We start from the raw sequence: 26,648 nt of genomic DNA, 5'->3' as shown, positions 1-26,648 counted from the left end.
TAGCACTTCACAAAGGAAAGATTTGAGCCCCATTATTTTATGATTCCCGCCATGCTGCCAGATAAACCCTACCATTCCTGAAAACGGGAAGTCCTCATCAGCTGAAACTGAGAAACACAAAGGATTTTCTTTTATAGCATTGAATTTTATGAATGTATCCAAATACGGCTATTTTAAACACATACGACTTAGGCATCAGTTTATCAAGAAAGTAGATAAAACATTGTCAAATGGACAGGAACTTGGTACATGGCAAGTACCTTCGCTATAGGATTTTCCTATCTACACGTGTGTCCCAACCAACCTTGTTTCAATCTAGATTAGCCACTCTTCCCGAAGGGGACTCTTTCCCTTCGTGGTCCAGTAAACTGCATCACTTTCTATTCCTAGAATAGTGTTATATTTTGTAACCTCCTGTAGAAAGAAAACAGTGAGCTAGAACTAGCTCTGTTTTCTTTTTCAGAAGATAATCATAAAGCCTTTAAGCTTAGACCGTATTTAATATCAGTTTAAGGCTTGTCTCTGAGATTGACATTTATAGGAGTTAAATCTGAACCCTGTGTCTCCAGACCCCAAATTGTATTTTGACACATTAAATATCACCTTTCCATCCAGCGCTATAAATTGCAGTGCTGGATTTGGTTTGGTGATATGTATTATCTGTGCTCTCCGTTGACTGCTTTCGTCAGCTCCCTTGAGGAGGGGGACCGGGAGTGCTCGAAGTCCGTATCCTGGACTCCCACCGGTGATGTCATGTGAGGCAACACTTGATGAATTTCATTCCTAAATTAAGAAAATAGAACTTGGACACATACATTAAGGTTGTGATTAACTGGAATTCCTAGGGAAATAAGCTGTAATAGAAAGAAATTTTCTGGTCACTTAGGACTAACTAGTCTCTTCCCGCACGCACTCCCACCCCCCCATTTTTTAAAAATCTCAGTTGTTACAAAGCTGTCTAAAATGTCTGCGTATGCTTTCCTTCAGGAAGACTTGATGTTTATTACAGGACCTTGCTTTGCCAAAGACCTCACAGGACTTTGGGGGGAATTTCCCCTCTACCTCATATACATGTTTTGTCATCTTGACTGACTATGCTGCTTTATCGCACTCATTTCCTACGTCTTTGGTATTTATCTCTGTCAACCCCCTTAGACAGTGAGCTCTTTGGGGTCAGGACCATGTCTCTCTTGTTCAATGTGGGACCTTCACAGGTTAGCACAGTGCTTGGCACCCAGAAGTTGAGTCCAACTGAGTCCTGTGAGAAGCAGACACCAGTAGGGCCCTACGTGTATGAGGGGCTCCTGAGGGAAAACACTTGTGAAGGAAAAGGAGCAGGGAGCTGAAGGATGCCGGAAGGACCCTCACACTGTGGTGCAGGTCTGACCCTGTGGAGGAAGGAGCGAAAGAAGGAAGGTAGAGTAGGAAGAATCTTCAGAAAGTTTTGTCAAGGTCAATGGGGAGTCCTTGAGCCAAAATCCCCATCAGCCGAGTCCCATGCTCACAGAACTCAGCATCTTTGTTATGCTCTGACATCGGCTGGGGCAGGCCCTGGGGATGGTGGCCCAGATACAACATGGCGGTGAGTTCAGAGCGCGGCAGCTGGGACCATCCGTCAGTTAGTTACATGCAGCGCAGTAGGAGGTCTGAGATGCGCATGCTCACCCCAGAAGGATCTCTGACAAACGCTGCTTGGAGGGAGAGTCTGAGTACAGTGGGAGCCGCAGAAGAAGAGGGAGATCGGACTTCATATTTGCTAGTATTGGCAGAGGATATAAAATCAGGGAACGCCTCTTCATTTCCTTCGTCTCTCCTTAGATGATACCTTATGAAAGAAGCCTTTTCCTGACGACCCTATTCAATAGAATTGTTGTTGCCACCACATCTACTCTACTTCCCTGACTTCGGTTTTTAAACATAAAAAAAAAAGAACAGTTTTATTGAGGTACAATTAGCATACAATAAAGTACATAGTTTAAGGGTATAATTTGATAATTTTGACACATATGTATAGCCAGGAGACCATCACTGCAACCAAAATTATGAATCTATCCATCGCTCCGCCAAATTTCCTCACTCTGGCCCCGTGTCTGCCCTGTGTCCCCTCCCCAACAACCACTGAACTGCTTTCCATCACTATAGGTTAATTCTCATTTAGGAGACTTTAGTATAAATGGAACCATAGAGTATGTAGGGTTTTTTCATGTGGCTTCTTTGGCTTCGCATAATGTTTTTGGGGCCCGTTGTCGTGGTAGCACGGATCGATAGTTTATTCCATTGTATGGCTGAGTCATAATCCACTGTATGTATATACCACAGTTTGTTTTGCTGTCCTTCCTTAGTTCTAGTTTCTCTGTAGTACTCCTCACTACTTGACTATGTGTGTGTGTCAATATATACACAAACTATACATATACACAGCATATATACAAACTATATATGCATGTCTGTATATATCTGTTATATTCAGGGTGCTTGGCACATGGTAGATGCCCAATAAAATATTTGTTGAATGACTCTCATCTATGCCCCTGGCTTGAATTTTCATTCATATGCTGTGAAGACCTCCACCCGTGCAAAAATGCCTTGCGTCCCCAGAGAAGAGCTGAGAATGACAAAGGTTTCAGTCACTGGGAAACTTGGCAGACGATCGTTATTAACTGAGATATAGAACACAAGAGATGGAACTCTGTGTGTGTGTGTGTGTGTGATACATAGAGATCAGTTTGGAGTAGGCTGAATTTGAGATTCCCATGGAGGGGTTGCAGATAGGAAGTTTTCGAGCTCAGAAGAGAGGCGAGGGCTGGGTTAGGGAGTTCAGCAGTCCCATAGATGAGATGAGATCATGGAGGGGGGATGTAGAATGCAGGGAGGGTCAATAACATTAAAGGGACAGGCAGAAGAGGAGGAAGAACAGAAAAGCAGTTAAGAGTAGCCATAGCAGTAGGGGTGTGTGTGTGTGTGTGTGTGTGTGTGTGTCAGGGGTAGGTTCACTATAACAAGGGAGGAGGAGAGCCTTTTAAGAAGGGACTCGTCAACTGGGAGGGATGCCACCAAAGGTCACATTGGATGAGGACTGAGAAGAGGTTCTGATTCCCTAATTTTGGAATAAGCGAGGAGATTCTTAATTTGACAACTTTTTATGGAGTTGCAGAAATAAAAAGGTACCATGCATCATAAGCGAGGTGCAAGGAAGTGACTCAGGAGTTCAGAGGTCGACATTTGAATAGCCCTAGAATGTTGTAGTTGTAAGGGATTTTGGTGATTGTCTGAATGTTGATACTGTCCTCTGGATATTTCCTCTGTGAATCTTACCCCAGACCTTTAGTTAACAATAACAGCAAAGCTTTGATAAGATAATGATGTTTTAATCATTTATCCCAAAAAGCCACACCGGGGTGGCGGACATACATTTCATTAGGAAATCATAACTGGAATTTTGAAAATAGCCTCTTGGTTGTGCTCTCATTCATAAATTATAATCAGGAAAAATAAATTGTAGGAGTGAAGATTAATCTTTTAATGGACAAATTAAATATCGGTGTTCAATGACGTCTACTTGGCGCTATAAATTGGTTTGTGCAGAATTTATGAGTCAAACCTAGGCAATTAATTCTAATGGTTATTCAAAAAGAATCAGTCATAAAGATAATTGGGAGAAAGCAGGGATTCGTTAAGATAAACACTAATTTTGAATAATCAAGATTTTACTGTATTTTTTAAAAAATGCATTGTCTTGCCTTGTTCACTTTGTGTGTGTGTGTGTGTGACATTCTGCTTACTGAAACATGAAACACTTGTTTGTTTCAGGATCAGATCTGCAAGTGTGTCTCCCCAAGGGTCCAACGTGCTGCTCCAGAAAGATGGAAGAAAAGTACCAACTGACCGCGCGCTTGAACATGGAACAGCTGCTTCAGTCTGCAAGTATGGAGCTCAAGTTCTTGATCATCCAGAACGCCGCAGTTTTCCAAGGTGAGTTCTGGGGATCATTTTAGATGTGTGCCCCGTGGCATCATTCTCTGGGTGCTGGTCTTTCAGATGCTAAGTCTAATTTATAAATGACCATGCCAGCGTTAATACTTGACAGAGAAACCTCCCAGTGAGAGATTCTGTTTCAGGAAAAACACAGTTTTTAGAGACACTGCGTTTCACTCTTTGGAGAGGCAGGCATTGTCCTAAGTCATTGTCCAAGGACATTCTGTTTACCTATGTGCGAAGGCTACAAATCCCTACAGAAAGGGTAAATGATATCTTCTCTCAACAAGCCCTGAAGACCAGTTTAAAAAAAAAAGAGGTTACTTAAATACCAGTTTTCTCCAGGCGTGGGTTAGATGGTTGTGGAACACGCCTGAACTCCTTCTGACCACGGGGACCATTTCCAGAGAGATCAGGAGCTTGGCTCAAAGGCGCTATGTTTTCTCATTTGTGTGAGTGGACCACCTCTTCTTTCTTTGTGAGTCTCCGTCCTTACTATACCTGTGTGTGACTATTAAAGGACCTGTGGTGGCATTGCCAGGATGGGTCAGAAATTCCATTTCTCGGGGCGCCTGGGTGGCTCAGTGGATTAAGCCGCTGCCTTCGGCTCAGGTCATGATCTCAGGGTCCTGGGATCGAGCCCCGCATCGGGCTCTCTGCTCCACAGGGAGCCTGCTTCCTCCTCTCTCTCTGCCTGCCTCTCTGCCTACTTGTGATCTCTCTCTCTGTCAAATAAATAAATAAATAAAATCTTTAAAAAAAAAAAAAAAAGAAATTCCATTTCTCCTCACTGACCAGTAGGACCAACCCAGCAGGATGGAGAGTACCTCCTTCGATTCAAACACCCACCTAGGAATGATGATGACGTACTCTCTGTGTATTTGTTCCTTTAGTCTTCACAGTAACCCTAGGAAGTAGATCTTATTATCAGCATCCCCATGTAAGGGATGAAAAGCCAAGGCACAGAATGGTTAAGTAATTTTCCTGAGGCCACACAACTAACTAATGGGGGGAAGCAGGATTTGAACCCAGGCGGCCTTGCTCTAAGAGCCTATATTTTTAACTACCTCAGTATGCTGCCTCCTGGGAGGGGAAATTAATTACAGATATTGGGGCTTGTTTCTGTCTTCCGGGAGGCACAAAACACCAGCTCCCTTTTTCTTGCTCTACAGAGAATTGGAGTTTAGATAGAAAAATAATTCTTCTGATGACCTGACAGTTCCAAATTTGTAGTTAATAGTACCTTGTTAAGGATTAACCTCTTTGAATTGTAAGGTAGGTTGATTATAGCTTATTTTGTGTATTGCAAGTAAAATCTTAGAATTAGCTAAGAAAATCATTCCAATTAGCTAATAAAGCCTACATTCATGATAGTTCCCTGGGTCAAAGCCTCAGGGGATGTTGGGTTGATTATATGAAGTACAGTACAGAAGCGTGAGGTATTTGTTCACTTATGTATGTGGTCAGACTCTTGTGAAGAGTTTGTGGAGACTAACAATTTGGCGACCAAATGAATAATTTAAGCTGGTTTTAAAAATACATGTGCCATTCATGTACTTCTTAGATTGGTTTTGGAGCTGAGCTGCTGACTGAACGTGGGGTGGTGAAAGTGGGACATGAGAATTTTGTTGAAGTCAAGAGCTGACTCTGACTCTTTGAGGCTGTTCAGGGGCTTTTCAAAATGGAGTGTTTGTGATTGGTTTCATTCACAGAATAACCAGGCCCACTGGTGTTACCTGACAGCTGTGGGCCTGCTGGAGGCGGGCGGAAGAGCGAGCACGCTGGTAGTCCACTATGTGGAGTAGTGGTAATGGCTGCCCTCTGAAGGCCTTGGTTCTGTCTCTGCCCAGCCCTCCGTTTTTTTTCCAGTCCTCCATTTTGCATATTGTGTTTTCTAGGCCTGGGGCAGCACAAGATGAGGAGAGAAAGGAAGTTCTGACCAGATTTTGATTGGCTTAGTGTGGATGTTGGACACGAGTCATGTGAACAGAGGCTGAAAAGGGGGGAGGGTAGCACCTACTACTTGTATCTTTTCTCTCTCTCTTTTTGTCATGCACACACATGTACACACACACACACACACAAATATGTATTATTTCTCCAGTTGTGAACATAGGAGGACAAGTCTGGCAAAGGAACATGGAGACAACTCAGTGATGTCTGAACTCGCGGTTGGGGCCTTCTACCTCATCACCATATGGACTCAATTCTTTCTCTTGTTTCATTCCCTTATTCTTTCCCTGCTTCCCATTTAGAGCAAATAAACCTCATAAGAAAAAAGAAACCATGGTCCCAGACCTCAAGGTAATTATGCCATGTTTGTAGAAACATCGCCCCCAAATTCTTTCTGTAACGAACATTGGGAGGGACAAGACGAAAATCAGGGACCAAGGCAAGCTGATGTATTATTGATTGCTAAGAAAAAGAGAGGAGCCACTTTTGTCCCCCTTATAATTACTTATTATTCTGACGAGCTGAAATTGGGAGGGCACGGTTGTTTCTTCCATAAAATACACTCCCTCCCCAAGATTCCGGTAGACCAAATCCTTGCTCCAATAATTCAGTCCTATGAAATTTGATGCAAGCTATTTTCCCCACCACATGAAGTTGAAGAAAGCTCATCTTGATATTGGCCTAGATCCACAATCTCTTTAGGATTCCCTCACTCGTCCACACTGGGGGTATTTAAGCAGCGAATGCTTTCTGCAAATATGTGCACAGTTCCACGAGCAATCCTTACTGCCTCAATTTGGATTTTATGTCTTCGTTTGCAAGAAGCCTTTGCCCTCATAAATGAGCCTGGGGCCCTTCGCTATAGCGGTTGGAGTGCTCTCTCGCTAATGTTGTTTTGATAATGATTGAAGCATTAAAAAAAAAGTTGTTCTTTATTTTCAATCTTTGCATTGCCTCGTTTCCTAAATTTAATTTACTCGGATGTGCTTAGTAAAATGGGGCAGCACAATCGTTTTTGTTTCTGCTTAATTAATTCTTTTTGAAAAACTCCACTAAAAGATTTTTGTCTCTTTTTCTTCTCCCGTACCTCATAATAATTACTATAATAATACTACTAATGGCAATTTATTAAATGCCTGCTATATGATGCTCACTTTTACATAATTCTTTCGTTGGATTTTCCCAGCAGCTCTCTGAGGTTCCTACTGTAATTATCTCCATTTTACAGATGAGGAAACTCACTGATGCCTTGGCCTCTTCCGGGCCGTCATCTGACATGGTCTCTCTAATTAATGCTTTATCCTTTCTCCATCACCTCTGCACGTTCAATCCTGGAGCTCCATTTTCCTTGCAGGATGGCATTCTAACTGTCAAACGTGTCCCATCAGGGAGTATTTTGGGGGATAGGCCTAGGAATTTTTGCTGTATTTTGGATGATTCCAGTCTTCCCCAAGGTACCCCTGACTTTGAGGGAGAACACACTTCAGCTTTTCTGGAAGTTGCCTAACCCACAAGAAGCCAGTTCAGCTTCTTCAGAGGGGAGAACTAGGGGGGTTAAGCAGAAGACATCCCTGCGCTCCTGGAATGCTATAGAGCTCCTGCTAAGGTCACTGAGAAATTCTCAGGTCCTCGTTCAGTACCCACTACTGTTCCACATTTATGCATGGTCTTTTTACAGGCTAGATTTTCTAGTTTTCTAGCAGGTGGTATGTTAAGGAGTTAGGTGGAATGATTATGGAAGAATGCCAGAGGGAGGTATCTATGAACAGCAAGAAGTTATGAGTGCCAGGAAGGGTGGAAGACATGAAAGTACACTTGGGGGCTCACTGAGTGGGGCAGTCCAGAGGACATTCAGTAGAGGGGTATAACCTACGTGCCTCAGTAGCCCCTGTATTATAGGAGGGGCAGTAGCCCATGTCTGTAGTGACGGCTGCAAATCAATAAAGAAAGATCAAGTTACTTGCATCATTTTTCTTTTCCTTCACATTTTCATTTGAAGGAGCTAAAATATATTTGGGGGAGTATGTGTCTGAAAGACAATGGAAAAAACACTGGGCTTGGAGTCAGAACATCTCAGTTCTAATTCTAGTTCTGTCTTGGTAAGCTTTATGACTACAGGGGCTTACTTAGACTCCATTAGCCTCAGTTTTGTGATCTGCAAAATGGTGGTAATAATTACAGTCCTGCTTACCTCCTAGGGGAGAGGTAGTATATATGAAAGTGTCTTGAAAACTGTAAAGCCCCGTGTCCCAGAGTTATTATCTCTAAAGCTATTACCTTGAAAGCACCGGGGGTGCCAGGTAAATGGTGCATTTCCATTACAGACATGAGCCCCAGTAAAGCTGGAGGCTGTGATGCAATTCACCCACGTTTGCCCCCTACAGAGGATATCCCGTGCATGGGTGAGAGAGCACTTAGGTAAAGTAACCTTTGAAAAGGGGGTTTGTTTTGTACCTTCGTAGATGTGAAACTGTGCTGTTCAAAATGTCAGTACCACCAGGAGCTAGCCTTTCTTCCCCAGCCTCCCGAAGCTTCTCTTCTGGCCCCTATCTGCTATATTTTACACACAAACAAGCAGCTAGAGTGGGAGGGGTTTGTCACATTTAGGCCCCAAGTAGTTTTTTCAGGCCATATTTTAATCGCATTGTCTGGCCTGTGGAATCATGGCAGTGCTGGATGGTTTTCTCCTATCTGTTTTCTATGGCAGAGACGACACATTTCCACATGGCGGGGGGCTGTGGTGAGAGGGGGACAGTGTTTCTGTGCTGCTGTTTCTTCACTCCCTTGTTTCCCACTTCCATCTGCTCTTGGCAGTTCTTATACTTTTTTTTTTTCCCCTGTCAGATTCCTGTCTCTCCCACTCCCCCTAAATAAAATTGACCTTGGGTAGAACACCCTTTTCCATCAGCTCAGAACAATTTCTCCAGTCATTTCTGCTTGAAATAACTGTTCAGGCAAAGCTTTTTTTCCTTTGCAGTTAATATGTGACTAAATAATTGCTCGAATGTTGATAAACATGTTTTTGAGATTCAATCATTTCTTCATTTAGTTTTTATAATGTGGCGGGGGTTTTTAAGTTAGCACTGAGCAATTTTTCTCCATTTCACAATTTTTCCCCTTGACTAGTCTGACAGCTCTCCTGCGCATGCTCCAGCTGTGTGCAGGCCGAGCCCCAGCAAGTCCCTGACTCTGACCACTGGCCATCCTGTCACAACCCTTGCTTTCTTGAAAATAATGTAGGGGAGAGAATAATTGCGTTGATGTCTAATCAGAACTTAATTCATTTGCCAGAGCAAAATGTAATAACATTAAACTGGATAGAAGAATTTTAGGAACGCAAACCATGACCATGAGTCAGGTTATATAGCCTCAAAAATGTAAATTATTAATCAAACCACTCATCTGTACAGCAAAGCTCTAGTAATCCCATTAGAAAAGGGTGAATTTCTCATCAGAGCTCAGAAGATGCTGGCTTTAATTAGTGTACTTTCATGGCGCTGATTCAAAGAGATAGTTTGGTTATAAAGTTTTAAAAAATGCGATTCTTTATTAGTGCTATGGGACAAACAGTTAGAAACTGGGTGTTTAAAGTCATTTTCATTTCAAACTTAGAACTTTTGGATTCAAGTGGGTTTCAAAATTCTGTGGCTCTTGCAGAGCCAGAGGCTGGGGGAGTTATAAACCTTTACTGTGCCCTCTTACTGGTTTAGAAAAGTCAGTCATTAGGCTGAAAACTCTTTTTAATAAAAAGAGCTTAGAAAAATGACTCTGCGCAGGTGGAGACTGTTCTGCGGCCAACATGAGGTGAGGAGATTATACAGATTAACTCTTTACCACAGCCCATGCCCCTGGATTCAACAGGGCTCTGGACACACTCACCATGGCTGCCATGCGCCTGCCCACCTTCTCACTAGTGGGCCCAACGAAGCAAATTAAAGGACATTGTCCCTGTCCTCTAGAAGCTTCCAGGAAAAATACCACTTCTGCCTCCTGTGATTACTCCCACCCCTCCCCCCCACTGGGATTTGTTTACTTTCTGAAAACATATGTTCCTCCTCCTCTTTCTGTCTCACTGAGTTGCAATACCTGATATCGGTGTAATGAAGCATATGTTTGAGAGATTTGAATTCTCCTGTCAGTAGAGTGGAGGTAGAAACGATTTTCCTTTAAGCTGGAAGCAGTAATGTAGAAATTAAAAACACCTTTCCCTCTGTTGACTGTGAGAGGCCTCCAGGGGCTGAGTTGTGCCCCCGTACCCCTCCTTTTTCCTCATCCTGGTTTCCAGTCAGGCACCAGGTCTTGTTTCTTCTTTCACATTCCCTCGCATCTTCTCCCTCCACCCCATTCCCCTCTGCCCTCTCTGGGTCTCAGCGGTCTCACTGAGTGCATACTGATGCCCACTGGCTTCATCTCTGATTCGAGTTCCAGGCTCCATCAGCTCACACCTAGACTACCAGCAAAGGTGGAACGAAGTGCCAAGCCTTTGGACTCTTCCTTTGGTTCCCCGTCCAGCTCCAGAGTGTGATGATTAAGAAGGCAGGCTCTGGGGTCATTTGGGCTGGGTTTGAGTGAGTCTGGGTGGGGATAGGTAGGACAAGTGGGGTGACTGTAGAGAGAAGGAAGTTGAGGGCTTGGGCCTAGAATCAAGGCTCCTCTCCCAACATGTGCTGAGTTTGTGGGAATCAAATGGAAAGTCTCCTCTTTGAAAGTGTTCTATTGGCATCATCTCATTGAAACCTCATGGCAACCATCTGAGGTTGATATTATTATTAGCCTCATTTCACCTGGAGGAAGCGGGGCTTTCGAGAGACAAAATGACAAATGGCAGAGGTGACAGTTGGGAACCTGGGAAGGCCAGCTCCGGAGTCTGGGCCCTTAACCACCATATATTATATATTATATATTATATATTATATATTGCCTCTGTGTATTTTGTTTCATGGTCACGGGCAACCTCCCCAATTCTAGCTTGCTTTCGTGCAAGGGAATTCTGTTGTATTTAATTAGAAAACATTTGCTGAGCAAGGACCTAGCATGTCTGGAGGCAGGCGTTGTGGGGGATTCAAAGATAAAAAACACTTCCTGCTTACCTTCAACTTCTAGAAACCAAGACTTTTATACATGAATAACTCAGGTACAAGGCATCCTAAGGGAAATGCTGTGAGAAACATTGAGCACTCCCCAGTCTTCCATGGGGAGTAAGGGTAGATTTAGGTTTTGTGGGGCCCAAAGCTTATACAATCTGGGGGCCCTCTTTAAGAAAAAGAAGACAAAATAAAAGCTACAAAATGCCTGTGGCTCTTCCAGACGGAGGATCACAAGTGTGGGTCCCTGAAGCTTAGGTTTCAATAGCTTCCCACGAAACCTGCCTCTGTATGGGAGTGTGAGGTTGGAGAAGATTAATTCCAACTAGAGGGTAGAGGTTCTTGGAGGAGATTGCCTGTATGAATTCCCCAGCAGACATGGCTCTTGATCAAAGAGAAGGGCAGGTGAGGGAGTTAGGTAAATCAGTGCACATCTTTTTCTAAATTAAATTAAAATTTGAACATTAATAATTGCCTACCAGATACCAGTCTTGTTGGCCTCCCTGGCTAGCCTTGTAGCATCTCAGCCTTACCCTCTCGAAAGAGCAAGATGCCTAGGAGACATGTAGAGAGGGGTGTAGTGTGACAGACGTGTGCTTGGGCTTCGGGGGGACTAGCGTCAAAGCCCCAGATCTGCTAAGTTCTCTCTGTGTGACCGAGAGCAAGTCAATTCTCTCTGAGCCATTAATTCAGCAGGGTTAATTCAGAAGAGGGCTGTGAAGAGCTCAACTCTGTATGGGTCTGTAGGAATCAAATGCAGGGCAGCCATTGTTTCTGTTATTCTTGGTTGTATGTTTGTCAGCATCATTGTAGATGAGGTAGAATATCTTTCTTTGCGACATTGACGGTGACATATCTGGCACATGTACTTTATTAAAAAATGCTTTTCTGTGCTTTCATGTAATTATGATTCATATAAAAAAGGTTCCAGTATATTGACTCCTAATCATATCACTCAGAAAAAACTGCTTGTAACTTTTGTATGTGTTTTCTTCTTTTCTCTCTCTGTGTGTGTATGCATGTGCACGTGTGTCTGTGTGTGTGTGTGTGTGTGTGTGTGTGTGTGTGTGTACTTAAGACTAGATAGTATGCACTCTCTAAATAGTCCCCTAGTGGTCTGAATGAGTTAGCATAACCTCAAGACTAACTAGCAGTGGTAGACTCTGATTCCATTGGGTTGTATTAGGAGAGGAAGGAAAACAAAAATGGGAAAATGAACCAGGATAATTATGATGCTTCCTCTTTTGGTGGAAGTTCTTTAGCATTAGTACTGAACCTGTTTAACTGAAATGTAATCATTGAACTAGACCAGGTTTCATGGTACTCCCTCTCCTGGGATCCTGTGTTTTTCCTTTCTAACACTTACCAAGTTCGTAGTGATCCATGTATGGATATTTTGTTAACACTGGAGAATGATCTCTCTGAGGGTAGGGCCTATGTGTAGTCTATCTCACTGCTATAGCCTCAGGTGAGATATTAGAAAATACTCACCCCAGGGGAGTGTGCAGGTGCACACGTGCATCTACACATATACAGAATTAAAAGAAATAATATCAATAGAAACAGATTTCCAACTCTTCTGCATCCTCTGCAGCAAGTACCACTAGGACCAAATAGAAAAAAAAAATACAACCTGTTGCCTGCAGCATTTATTTTCAGGTTTTATTTATTTTTATTTTTTGAGAGACAGAGAGAGAGAGTAAGCCAGGCATGGTGGGGAGGGGCAGAGGGAGAAGGAGAAAGAATCTCAAGCAGGCTCCATGCCCAGCACGAAGCTTGATGTGTGGTTCGATCTCGTGATCCTGAGATCATGACCTAAGCTGAAATCAGAAGTTGGATGCTTAACCGACTGAGCCACCCAGGCGCCCCTGTTTTTAGGGTTTAAACTCTACTCAGATAGAAGATCTTAAGAGTGTAGTTAATTGAAAGTTGAAGCTTTCCCGTTTTGAGATGAAATGTCCTATGCTATACCTGAGCTTCAGCCTCTGCTTACGGCCTCATCACTCCCTGGCTTGCTGGCTGTCTTTTCTTCCAGCCTGATCTAGGCTCTTCACAGAGCACTGTGAAGAAGGCTCAGTGCCACGGATTTACACTTTGTGATCAAGAATCATGAGACTTGCGACGCCTGTCAGCTTTTCCAAATATGCTCTTATGTGTCATTCCTGATTATAATGGCACTTAAAAGTAATAGAGCAAACTTCCCTTTAGTATATTCTTTTTAAAAAAATAAGTTTTGGGAGCCCTGGGTAGCTCAGTGGGTTAAAGCCTCTGCCTTCGGCTCAGGTCATGATCCCAGGCTCTTGGGATCGAGCCCCGCATCGGGCTCTCTGCTCAGCAGGGAGCCTGCTTCCTCCTCTCTCTCTGCCTGCCTCTCTGCCTACTTGTCATCTCTGTCTGTCAAATAAATAAATAAAATCTTAAAAAAATAAGTTTTGACTACACAAATAAGTACCACAGGAGTCTGCCCTCCCCAGTTTGTGGTTTTACTTTCCTCGGGGTCAGTTGCCCGAGGTAAACCCTAGTCTAGGATCAGATGATTCTCCTTCTGACAGACTGTCAGAAGGACAGTAATAGCCTAACACCATAGCATCATGCCTACGTCACCTACCTCACTTGACCTCGTCACGTGGGCATCTTATCATCTCACATCGCCACGGGAAGAAGAAGGGTGAGTACAGGACCATCAAATGCTTTGAGAGAGAGCCCACATTCACCTAACTTTTATTACAGTTTATAGTTGTTATTCTATTTTATTATTAGTTATTGTTGTTAATCTCTTACTGTGCCTAATTTATAAATGAAACTCAATCATATATATATACATATAGGGAAACATAGAGGGAAAAACATAGTCTATCTAAGGTTCAGCCCTATCCATGTTTCAGGCACCCACAGAACATCTTGGAATATATTCCCGTGGATAAGGAGGGGGACCACTTTACATGTTTATTGGGAAAATGAAAAAACACAAAAAAGTGGAAAATAAAATGACTTACATTTTAGCTCCCAGAGGATAAGCACTATTACCATTTTGGTATATAATCTTGCATACTTTGGTTCAGTATTATACATATATGGGTGTATGTATGTATTTTTCAAAAATGAATTATATAGCTTTCTCATGTGATATAGCCTTCTTTCCTTGTCAATAATGTTTTTCTACAATACAATGTAGTATTGTACAAACATAGTATTTAGAGACCACATTGTACTTAGCCCCATGGCTGTCTCACATGTTATTAGTCCAACCTTCTTTAACTGCTAGAAATTTAGGGTACTTTTCGTAAACTGTAGTGAGATAAATAATGTTCATATAACTGAATATTTATGCACATCCTTAATTACTTACTGAGGATAATTTCCTGGAACTAGGATTGCTGGGTCAGAGGCAATATAGTTTTTAAGGTTTCTCACATTTATTTCCTCTTTTTGCCTGACCATTTGCCATTTTACAGTAATCCTACTTCGGGTGAAAAATAGTACTCTATGGTTACTAGGGAAATTTGATGGTCATATGTACTTTTTATTTTGTGAGTTTTGTTGTTAATATTCTTTTATCATTAAAAAAATTAGCTATTCATTATTTCTTATTGAGATGCCCCTTATTGATTTGTAAGAGCTCTTTATATATTCAGGATGCTAACCCATTTTATGTGTTATTAATTGCATTTACTGATTTGTTTATTAGATTTTTCATTTTTTATGGGGGTTTAAAACCACCTTCAGTCAATGCATTAATGTCTTCCTTTGGTTTCCAATATATTCTTTGGTTATTTATCAATTGGTAACAGCTTTGGCATGAATCAAAGATGTGCTCTATTTCCTGTTCTGACACTAGCTATGTGAAAATTGGTAAGTAATTTAGTGTCTCAGTTTGTTTTTGTATGTGCAAGATAACACCTGACCTGCCAACCTGCCAGAGCTTTTATGGATCAGAAGAGGTAAGGTATATGAAAATGCCTTCAACATTTAAAGGATTATTTTTGTTGTTATTCAGCTATCCCCTTACACTGACTATTAATCTGAATAAGTTCATGTTTACTATACTGAAAACAGCATTGCCTTTCCTTCGCCTGGATCTGAGACCTTTCTGGCCACTTAGTAGGAAGTAGTCTTGGTCTGGAAGTACACTGGAGTCTGTGCTCTGGTAGTTGGAGAGGTGCTCAGAGGGTGGTGAAATGTTGCCTGCCATCAGTCTCTGCCTGGAGCACGGATTCTGGGCATCCATCCCACCTTCCCAGCTGGGGAAATGGGCTCTGGAACTGCTCTTTGATGTAGTATGTGTGTTTACTTCCACATGCCCCCGCCCTTGAAGGATAGCTAATGAAACCCATTCAGTGAGGCCAAAGTGTCTGTTCCTGTCCAATAGAGTAGTAGGTGGGGGAAAACCCAAAAGCCTTCTGTTCACACTCTTATTCCTTGGGGACTAGAAAAACAGTACTCTTTCTAGCAATTAATATTTGAAACAGATACACTGGCCTATCAGATAAATCAGTGGTTTAGCACAGTTTTGTGGTACACATTCTGGTAAGAGTTGTTTATTGGGACAACTTTTTTTTTAAACCATGAGATGACCATAAATCCCCCTCTCTAAATGCCAGATTAAAAAAATCAGAGAGGCAAGAAAAATAATTAAAATATCTGATGCATCAAAGTAATCATTAGTAGAAAAACAAAGTATGTTCTTTCTGGCAAGCTCTGTGAGATGGTTGAGATGGCTTATAGTAGGAGAAGATGCTTAAATGATGCATGTATTATTTCAAATATAACCTTGAGTTTTGTTTTTGTTTTGATGGGAGGGGAAGATAGTGTATGCTTTCATAACTCAAGCCTTCTTGAAGGTAAGAGGCCTCTGGAAAATTGGTGAAGTTAGATACTTGAAATCATCTGAGTCATTTCCATGCAGGAGAAGCGAGGTTAGCTTACTGAAAGTCTACTGTGTGTTAGGCTTGATTAATCTTGATAACAGTAATGATACTGTTAGGTATTACTATTGCAATTTCACAAGAAATGGAAACTGGAGTTAAAAGCTATTAAGCAATCCGCTTTAGGCTACATAATCAGTAAGCGGCAGCATTAAGTTTCTAACTTCAAAGTCATTGAACCACACTGTCTTCCTTGGCCTTAGAAGACAAAAATAAGCCTTAGCAACTCATAAAAATGATCATGATCAGGGCGCCTGGGTGGCTCAGTCGGTTAAGCATCCGACTCTTGATTTTAACTTGGGTTGTGATTTCAGGGTTGTGAGATGGAGCCCCACGTTGAGCCCTGTGTCGAACTCCATGCTGGGTGTGGAGCCTGCTTGGTATTCTCTCTTTACCTTACCTGTCCCAGTGCCGACCCCCCCACCTTAAAAAATGATCATGATCATAGTTTGAAAAATAGAAAGTGCTGTTGGAATCTGTACAGTAATGGAGAAATAAACAAAATACCCCAAGAATGGCCCCCCAATTTTATTTGGCAGAAGGCTGCAAATTCCACTGCTGTGAAGCAGTTCTCTGTAGGGACACACTAGGGTGGGTTAACTGTACCCTGATGTTCTGTGGCGTGTAGCAACCTTTCCTATTGCCTCATATGGAATCACACACACACCCTTCAGAGTTCATTTTAGTACTTTTCAGCCTGACATGGAAAGGGGCTGCTACTCTGACAAACACGATCTGGCCAGATGTTATTATTTTGCACTACATTTAATTTCTTCCTGCCAAAGATTTAGACTTCTTTTCCCTGATAAAGATCAGGGGAAATTGTCTGGTATTTACAAAATCCCATCCAGGCGTATCTGTTACAATGTTCACTTAGCAAAGTTTATTAGATTATTAGGGCTTTAAACCCTTGGGCTCTTTCGTTATTGAAATTAAAAAAAGAAAAACCCAAACATCTTCAACAAATTTAAGTGGCATAATTAGACCCTGGACTTGTGTTACAGGCATTTTGGAATTATGAAAATGATTTAAATAGTATTTGCTTCCTGAGAAACTTGCTGAGTTTGACAGGGATGAAAGGAAAGTGGTTATGCTCCTTTGGTCTCCCGAGTTAATGGGGAAAGTGATATCTGGAACCGAAATAAATTTGCTATAGTAGTATAGCGAAATTATTCCCATAAGTAGTTAGCCATACCACACAGGGCCTCTCTTTCTTGGCCTAGTTAAAATGCGGGCACCACAATATTAGAGGAACATCTGGGTCTGTCACTTCCTTGCTGATGAAATCCATTTAGGGTAACACTGAACCAGACCCCCTTAAACATTAATTCTTGGCATATACCCATGCTCTACTAGGCATATGAAGATAGTAATAGACATATTCAGTATTTACAAGACATAGTAGGTTCTGGTTTGTATACACTGCCATTTTCCTCAAGGGATTTCACTGTGCTTTGCATGCAATTATATTTTCATGCATTTTCCAAGTTGGAAGTTGGTGGCCTGATTCTTACTTTTTCTAGTGTAGGAGTGGAGGCAGGGGAGGGTTTGGGCCAGGGACCTGAAGGACTCAAGATTCGGAACCAGTAACTGGTCAGGAACTTGAGCTGTGTGGTGTACGTAGGACATTGAGGCTGACTAGATGGCTTATTTGTTTTGTTGAGTGTGGTGGAGTGGCACAAATTCAAGCACCAAAATTTTGGAATATCAAACTTTGCTTAAGAGAGAGAGACAAGGGGCGCCTGGGTGGCTCAGTGGGTTAAAGCCTCTGCCTTCAGCTCAGGTCATGATCCCGGGGTCCTGGGATCGAGCCCCACATTGGGCTCTCTGCTCAGCAGGGAGCCTGCTTCCTCCTCTCTCTCCCTGCCTGCCTCTCTGACTACCTGTAATCTCTGTCTGTCAAATAAATAGATAAAATCTTTAAGAAAAAAAAAGAGAGAGACAGCTGGGGAGCTCAGCTAGGTCAGCTAAGAGAGCATGTGACTCTTCATCTCGGGTTGTGAATTCAAGCCCCACGTTGGGCATAGAGCTTACTTTAGAAAAAGAGAGAGCAACGACTGTTTAAGAACACTGAATGGCAGTGTTCATTATATATATGCCAACTTGAACGTTTTCTTCTATCATATATTTACTTGGCATCAGACTTGGCTTTTAAGAAATTATGAAAGCCCCGTTCCTTAGAGACTATGTTAGAAATGTCTTACAACTAAGCCGGACCATAGTTGGCCTTTTTCTTCTTATTTTGAAGCCCTTTATGGGGAAAACCACATAGCACAAACATACATACAGACCATAAATGCTGAAATGGCAGAAGTGAACTCAAGGCAGGAGGTAAATATTTTGTAAAAATTAATGATCTAGACTGAATTCTCATTAACTCTGGCTCCGTTAATTTGAATATTGTGATAATTTGACTTGGACTGAAGTTTACTTTCATCCCATTTATGAAGAAAGAATCTGATAAACAAATTAATAGTGTATATAAGATTTGCAGGAAGCCATGTTTAACTTGCTTGAAAGACTTGAACAAGCCCATTAATTAACTAATTATAACGAGCTTTGCTTATTAAAGTAAGCCTAATGGAACCTCTACTTGGAAACACTTTATTAGTGAGTTTGAATTACTCCAGGTATGGAAAAATAATAAAAGGTAGTGTCATGTTTAAGAGAATAGATTCCAGAATACATTGACTTGAGCTTGAATCTTGTAACCTAGAGGAGGTCCACTTAACCTATCTAAGCTTCAGTTTCCTCATCTCTAAAGCAGGGACAATAGGAGTGCCTGGGTGGTACAGTCCATTAAGACTCCGGCTCTTAATTTTGGCTCTGCTCGTGATCTCAGGGTCATGGGATCGAGCCCTGAGTTGGGCTCCACGCTCAGCACAGAGTCTGCTTGAGTTTCTCTCTCCTCCCTCTGTAGTTCCCAACATGTTCTCGCTCTCTCTCTCAGATAAGTAAATCTTAAAAAAAAAAAACAGGGACAATAAATAATAGGACCTACCTAATCATTCACAGTTATGAGAAAGAAATGATATGACCCATGTGCAACTTAAAGTAGAATGCCTAGTATATAACAAGTGTTCAATAAATGTGAGCCAGTGTTTGTTATTTTTGAAAAGTAGTTATAAATCACACTTTACTAACTTATAGTATCTTTTCCTTCATCAATTCAGATTAGTGAGGATGTTCCAGGAAAACATCCTATTTGTTGAGTTAGCTGTTCTGGAGTTGGAATGAGAGTTCATCTGGGGAAAGTAACTTAATAAATCGGCCTACGTAATCTATAGGCCACATATACACATGGAAAAGGGAAAATTTTCAGGTTCAACGTCCTTTTAGTTTCCCAGGAGGGAAATTCTGTTTCAACAGGTTTTATGTTATAAGCTTAGTTATCATGAGTTCATGTTGTGAAGTTATTTTGGAGCTTGAAAAATGCAAGATTTTAATATGTCAATTAATATGACATATTAATATTATTAATATGAATATTAAATATTCATTTAATATGAATATTTTACTATAACATTTTGAGTATTATTCCTTTTCTGTTATCCTGATGACACTTCACTACACAAATAATAGGTGTTAATTTTGGAAGAGAAATAAGTATATACTGGTAAATAAAACAGAATATAAACATCACCCTGAATTTTTACATTCAGAGATGACCATAGTCATGTTTCCTTTAGTTATTTTCAGGTGTGCCTTCGAATAAGGCATGGCTTTGTGATCACGAGATGGACTTGAACTTGAAAAATTGCGTATAATTTTACATCTGAGAGTCTTGCTCAGATCTGTTTCTGTTGAGACCAATAGTAATACAGCACAGAGGATATGGCTTCAGTTATCTTTCTAGGTCCATTCTAATTCAGAATTGACGTTTTGTGTGTGTGCCTGAGAGAGTGAGATGGGGGAGGAGACAGACAGAGACAGAGACAGAGAGACAGATGCACACAGAGAGAGGATGCCTGCATCTGCTGGGTGGAGGTTTTCCCTGTTGTGTGGTCTAGTGACAAGAACATTGGACTAGGAGTAAGAAGATATGGCTTGTAGCTCTGACTCCAGCATGACTCATTGGACAACCTTACGCAATTAATTTCGTTTTTCTGGGCTTTAGTTTTCTCATATATAAAATGGGAGGTTAGGCCAGATAATTTTTACAGCTGCTTGCAGCTCAAAGAGTCCAAGTTGGGTTTTTTTGTTTTTTGTTTTTTTAAATCAGACTTGCCTGTCTGCCTGGAAGAACCCAAGGCTCTGTGGATATCTTCCTAAAGAGAGGAGAGTGATGAATCTCAACAGTTTCTTTGGCGCCAGAGAGACCAAAGGCTGTAATTTTTAGCCTATCAGGAGTTTGACTTTTGGAAGTGCTAAATCCTCCATTAGGAATAAATGTGGAAGCTCCAGGTTATTTATCGTTATTTACACTTTCCATTCATAACTGTCAGTGTCAAAGTCTCTGTCAACATAACTGTGTCAACGAGGTTAGCTTTAATCAGTTTAGTGGCGGCTAAGTCACAAATATATCAAATAGCCAATCATGATGCAGGAGTCCTCTACAGCCTGACTGAATTATTTATTTTGTTATGATGAAAATGTCTGGGCTTTATTGGGTTTTCTTTGAAGAACTTGATTTGGCTTGAAGTCTGGAAGATAAAAGATCCGTGATTGTCTCTCAGATTTTTATTCTGCCTTCCTTCAAGGCTCTTCATTTTTCACAAGCCGTTGTTAGCACTTTTAAGTCAAGGTGAGAGAGCTGTGATATTTTTTATCCTAGGGGTTTAAGCATGTGTGAAAAACTTTTACCTTTGATTTCTTGTCCCGTTTCTGTCGTTTGGAAGCTATGTGACCTTGAACTAACCACTTAACCTATCTGAGCCTCACTTGCTTCATCTGTAGAATGGGGATAATCTTAGTCTTGCCTGTATCTCAGATTGTTATGGAACCCAATCAGATGATGATTTAGTCATCACACAGAGGTAAGGGTTTTTATTATTATCATTGAGTGTGGTGCTATTACTTAGGCCCTTAGTAGGTAGGTCTGACTTGATAGGACAGATAGAATCCTGAAAAATTACATGGAAGTCAATTTTAGGAATCAAAACTCTCCTCCATCTTACATGATACCCTCATATATTACCCAGAAAATTTTGTCCTCCAGAGGTCATTCAAAAATTAAAGGATTCGGGGTGCCTGGCTGGCTCAGTTGGTAGAGCATTTGACTTTTGGTTTCGGATTCATGGATTCAAGCCCCACATTGGGTTTCAAGATTACTTAAAAATAAAATCTTTTTTAAAAAAATTAAAGGATTTCACAAACTTAAGATCATTTTCAACTGAAAAAGAGCTCATATTCAAGTAAAACATGAGCACCGCAAATCATGTTAAATGCAATGCTAATACTATAACTCCAGAGACTTTGAAAAGGGAAAGAATTCATCTTGCTTTAAAAGAAGCTCAGGACCTATCTGGGGATGGGACGTCATGGGGGAGCGGCTGCTGGCATTGGGGAGGTCAGCGAGAGGAGAGGACAGGAAGAAAAACACGTAAAATCTAGCTTTCCCGAGCAGTCCTCTCTGTGTCAGCCCACGTAGCTCTTACCAACCCCCCACTGCACACTTCTTACTCGTTTTCCACACGTCTTTAGTACAGAGGCTGTAGTCCTTACAATAAGTTGTATGCTGTCTCCAAGAATCACTTTTGTTTCCTTTTTCCTTTTTTTCCTACCAAGCCATTCAGAGGCCCTGCTTACCAGCATAGCAGGAAAGAAAAGAGATAAATACCTAGGGCCAAAGCAGAACACAAAGGAAGCAAGATTAGAAAACTGGGAGGTGTGGAGAGAGAACATCCGAGTTGGGTAATGTGGCCACCAGTCGGAAAGGCTGCCCGTTCATCCAGCGCATGATGTCATGTTTAAGTTGAGTCACGGCTAATTAACTCTCATGTGCTCAAGCAAATTTGCATGTATTGAATATATGCTAACTGAGAGTGACATTTATGGAGAATTGAAGAGCTAGGTGGCTTTATTCCTGACGAGACCGAAGCCGGGCTCCCAGGAGGGATTTTTCCAGTCTCTTCTAACTGCAAGGCCCTTGGGAAGCTTAACACGTGGAGAAGCGCTGGCCTTGGAATCAGAACACGTAGATCCCAGTCCCAGCGTGGTTATTCTCCAGCCCTGGGACCAGCAACCAGCCCTCTGAGTCCCTCAGGATCTCTTCCCAAGCCTGCCAGTGAGGCTAGGTTTGCCTACCACGCTGCTCCGTGCCACCTGCCTCCGGTTCCACGCTGCCTCCCTCTGCCCTAGGACCCACCATACTAGAAATAATGTACTTTGGTTGAGGCAGGAGGGGCAAGGGGGATGTCTGTCCCCTTTACTGGACTGGAATCCCTCCAGGGTCTGGTTTGAGCTCCTCTCTGTCCGTACCCAATGTCACTGTTGGAAGGTGGATACACACAGTTGACTCTCAGTGGATGTTTGTGAGACTTGATGCGATTCCTCTAACCCTTAGGTTTCTCATCTATAAAATGGAGCTACTCCATCTATAAAATGGAGCTACTCCATGTCCAGTCTCTGTTAGTTGTGAGAATATGAACATGTGTACACAAAATTACATACTGGGGTGCCTGGCTGGCTGAGTTGTAGAGCGTGCAACTATTGATCCTGGGGTGGTGAGTTCGAGCCCCATGTTGGGTGCAGAGATGACTTAAAAATAAAATCTTAAAAAATGCATATGACACTAAACAGCACTATACACACACTTATGGAAAGGGTATTAGCAATTAGGGTCGTTATGTGTAATTCACATCTTAAAATATAGGGCTAACTTCTTATGCAGTTTGGGAAAATTGACCTTTTGGAAATGCAGTTTCTTTGTCCGAAGAGGTGAGTAGACTAGCACAACAGCTTCATCTGGGGACCATGGATGGGTTCAGTGGGTCCTCGAAGCCCCTGTCATTGTTTGTAAAACTTTTGGTATTTGTGCCGTCCAACTTCCCAAACACTTAAGAACAACGAAGGTAGTTAATCTCTTCAGCTTTAATCTGCTTCTATGAAGAATCCTAGTCTGAACAAGTAGATTTTAATTTATGATTATTTAATGTAGCCTCAGTTATTTTAACCACGCTAACGTCAGGATTCCCAGAGGTAATAATATCCATCTGGGTACTGACGACGGGTATACCCTGCTACCAGCCAGATGCCTACTTGGCTTGAGGGAAGAACTCCTGTTTTGTTTTGTTTTTTTTATGAGTTTATTTATTTATTTATTTATCTGACAGAGAGAGAGAGAGAGAGAGAAACAGCGAGAGAGGGAGCAGAAGCAGGGGGAGTGGGAGAGGGAGAAGCATGCCTCCCGCTGAGCAGGGAGCTGATGCGGGGCTCATCCCAGGACCGAGCTGAGCGAAGGCAGAGGCTTAACTGACTGAGCCACCCAGGTGCCCAAGAGCACCGTTTGGGGTATGGTCTTCCACCTCCTTTCCCAAACGTGGTTATTGCATCCTCACCTGTGTTACTTTTAAGCGGTCCTGCGGCTTGGTCTGCAGAATTAGAAGTTTCACTCGTGTGTTTGTCCACCAAGTGGGATAAATGTGCTTTAAAGAGATAGCATGGCAAGAGCGGAGCCATAGACCCGGCACGCTGAGAGGGGCATGGTGCCGGAGCCCAGCTGTGTTTGTTCTGATGATACTGGATACTATTTCCTTCTCTTGGGAAGTGATACAGTTAAAATCCCAACATCTGCAGAAATTGCAAGGTTGATTCACTTGGTTATGTATACTGAGCTTTCCGTTTTAATAAAGAGAGGCGGAAGTCAACCTATCAGATTAAGTATGGTGCATAGAAGGAAGTGATCCACCAGACTGTTTTAGAATCCACTGCTGACCGTGGGAGAAGACTGGGGCGACGTGGGCGTCTCACCTTCATCTCTGGGAGGGGAGCATCCTCCAACCAATCACTAGGCGAGTACAGTGGAAAAAAACAGGAGGCAGAAGATACAGTTTTTTTTTTTTTTTAGAAGATACAGATTTTATTCATGGCTCCCACACTAAGCAAATAGCGTAGCATTGGGTAAATTGCTTCCTAACTGAGAGCCTCCCAGGCTAGCTCTTATCTAAGGGCCCTTTTCAGGGTTGTAATTATTGTTAATAAGAGTTATAGTAATAGTGATGCCTGGGTGGCTCAGTCGTTAAGCGTCTGGCTTCGGCTCAGGTCATGATCTCAGGGTCCTGGGATCGAGCCCCGCATTGGGCTCCCTGCTCAACAGGAAGCCTGCTTTCCCTCTCCCACTCCCCCTGCTCATGTTCCTGCTCTTGCGGTCTCTCACTGTCAAATAAATAAAATCTTGAAAAAAAAGAATTACAATAACAGAATTTCCATTTATTGTTTACTATGTGCCACTAGGGGTTTTAGAATAAAATTGATCTAATCCTTCTAGTAATCCTGTTAAGTAGAGGGTATTACTCCATTTTATGAATGGGGAAACCTGAAGCTCAGAGAGGGAAACCAGTTTGTTCAAGTACTACTGTCTGCCCACCCTTCCCTGATTTCTCCCACACTAGTCACAGCCAAGTGCTACTGGTTATACCTCTTTTCCCTCCTTAAAACCACGGCCCTGGTTTCAACTCTCCACTCTAGCCTGGCCTTTTTAACCTGCTTTCTACTGTCTCTCTACCCCCAGTTTTATGCCCTACTGTAGGGCCCATCAGTTTTTTTGTTTTGTTTTCGTTTTTTTTAGAGAGAGAGAGATAGGGAGAGAGCAAGTGAGCGAGCAGGGACAAGTAGAGGGAGACAGAGAGAGAGAATCTCAAGCAGGGTCCGTCTGACATGGTGCTTGATCCCACGACCCTGAGATCATGATCTGAGCCAACATTAAGAGTTGGATGCTTAACTAACTGAGCCGCCCAGCTACCCTCATCTTTCTAGTTTTTACGAAGTACCTCGGGTACCACTTTTTCAGGAAACTTTCCCTCATCACTCCCTCCACTGGACTAGGTTCCCCTCGTCTGCGTACCTCGGGTCTGCTTCATTAAAAATAGAATACTAGGGTTATGCTGAAAAAATTAATTAATTAAAAAATGGTCAAGAAAAAAAAATAGAATACTAGGGGCACCTGGGTGGCTCAGTGGGTTAAGCTGCTGCCTTTGGCTCAGGTCATGATCTCAGGGTCCTGGGATCGAGTCCTACATCGGACTCTCTGCTCAGCAGGGAGCCTGCTTCCCCCTCCTCTCTGCCTGCCTCTCTGCCTACTTGTGATCTCTCTCTGTCAAAAAATAAATAAAATCTTTAAAAAAATAAAATAAAAATAGAATACTAGCCAATATTTAGTAAGCATTTACCATCCACCCAGCACTGCTCTCAGCTCATTATATGCATTAACTCTTTGAATCCTCTCAGCAACCATATGAAGCATAGGCACCATTACTAGCAAGTTCTACAGATGTTTGGTTCAGTTCGTGTTTACAGATACCACGTTGAACACAAAGCTATGACATGCCCGAGCTGGGATTCGAACCCCAGATACACTTACTTGAGAGCCTGGTCTCAGCCTCTGGTTCCGTGGAATCTTTTACCTCAGGGACCAACTTCACCCGGAAGCCCCCTACCCATGGCTCTTCCCTAAATTATTTTATTTTACTTTCTTTTTTTAAAAACAAGATTTTATTTATTTATTTCAGAGAGAGAGAGAGAGAGTGAGCATGAGAGGGGAGAGGGTAAGAGGGAGAAGCAGACTCCTCACTGAGCGGGGAGCTCAATATGGGACTTGATCCCCGGGCTCTGGGATCATGACCTGAGTTGAAGGCAGTTGCCCAACCAACTGAGCCACACAGGTGCCCTTTATTTTACTTTCTTAAACAAGATTTTTATTTATTTATTTGACAGAGAGAGACAGCGAGAGAAGGAACACAAGCACGGGAAGTGGGAGAGGGAGAAGCAGGCTCCCTGCTAGCAGGGAGCCCAATGTAGGGCTTGATCCTGGGACCCTGGGATCATGATTTGAGCCGAAGGCAGATGCCTAATGACTGAGCCACCCAGGCGCCCCCTAAATTACTTTAAAACATAATTTGGATTTATATAAATAAGTTGAAATTTAGTATATTTAGCTGAGTTTGAAGCTGAACATGAGCAGTTCCCAGGCATGATAAGCTTGAGGTAATAAAATGACCCCAGGATCAGATAATCCTACATGTACACTTTAAAACATTTTGACTTCCATGAGACACAGGGTGGCTATTTCCCAGGTCAGAAAACTGAGGACAGAGTGACGTGAAGTGACTTGTCGAAAAGCAGAGTTTCTCAACCTTGACAAATACTGATGTTTGGGGCTGGATAGGTCTTAGTACCCCCCGCTGGGGTGGTGGTGGGGGACTGTCCTGTGTATCACAGAATGTTCAGCGGTGCCTCTGGCCTTACCTCCCCCTGTCCCTCGTCGTGCTAACCAAAAATATCATCAGACATTGTCCCCTGTCCCCTGGAAGGCAAATTCACCTCCAGCCTGGAGTCCCCTGCTGGCGAGCGGCAGTTGGAAAGCTGGCCTTTGAAGTGGCAATCCAGTTCTCTTGTTCTGTGAGCTGGCTCCCATCCTCGTGCTGATGAGGAAGACTGTGGCCCGGCACGTACTTTTGCACATTTGCCTTTCTTTCATAAATTGTTCTTTTCAGACCACAGAAGTGGTTTGGTGACGAACCAAAGAGTTGATCACAGTGATTTCCCGGGGTGC

The 26,648-nt window shown here is 42.4% G+C and overlaps 1 protein-coding gene across 1 annotated transcript in view; it reads left to right on the top strand.

Annotated features, from left to right (window-relative positions):
• Positions 1-26,648, top strand: part of GPC3 (glypican 3) — a 406,178-nt gene that overhangs the window by 27,236 nt on the left and 352,294 nt on the right. Inside the window, exon 2 of the mRNA XM_045994515.1 lies at positions 3,811-3,972. Within this exon, the coding sequence (XP_045850471.1) occupies positions 3,811-3,972 (162 nt within the window). The remainder of the gene's footprint in view (positions 1-3,810; positions 3,973-26,648) is intronic.

Source organism: Meles meles, chromosome X (assembly GCF_922984935.1).
Source record: "Meles meles chromosome X, mMelMel3.1 paternal haplotype, whole genome shotgun sequence".
Taxonomy (NCBI): Eukaryota; Metazoa; Chordata; class Mammalia; order Carnivora; family Mustelidae; genus Meles; species Meles meles.
This window is presented reverse-complemented; position numbering and strand designations above follow the sequence as displayed.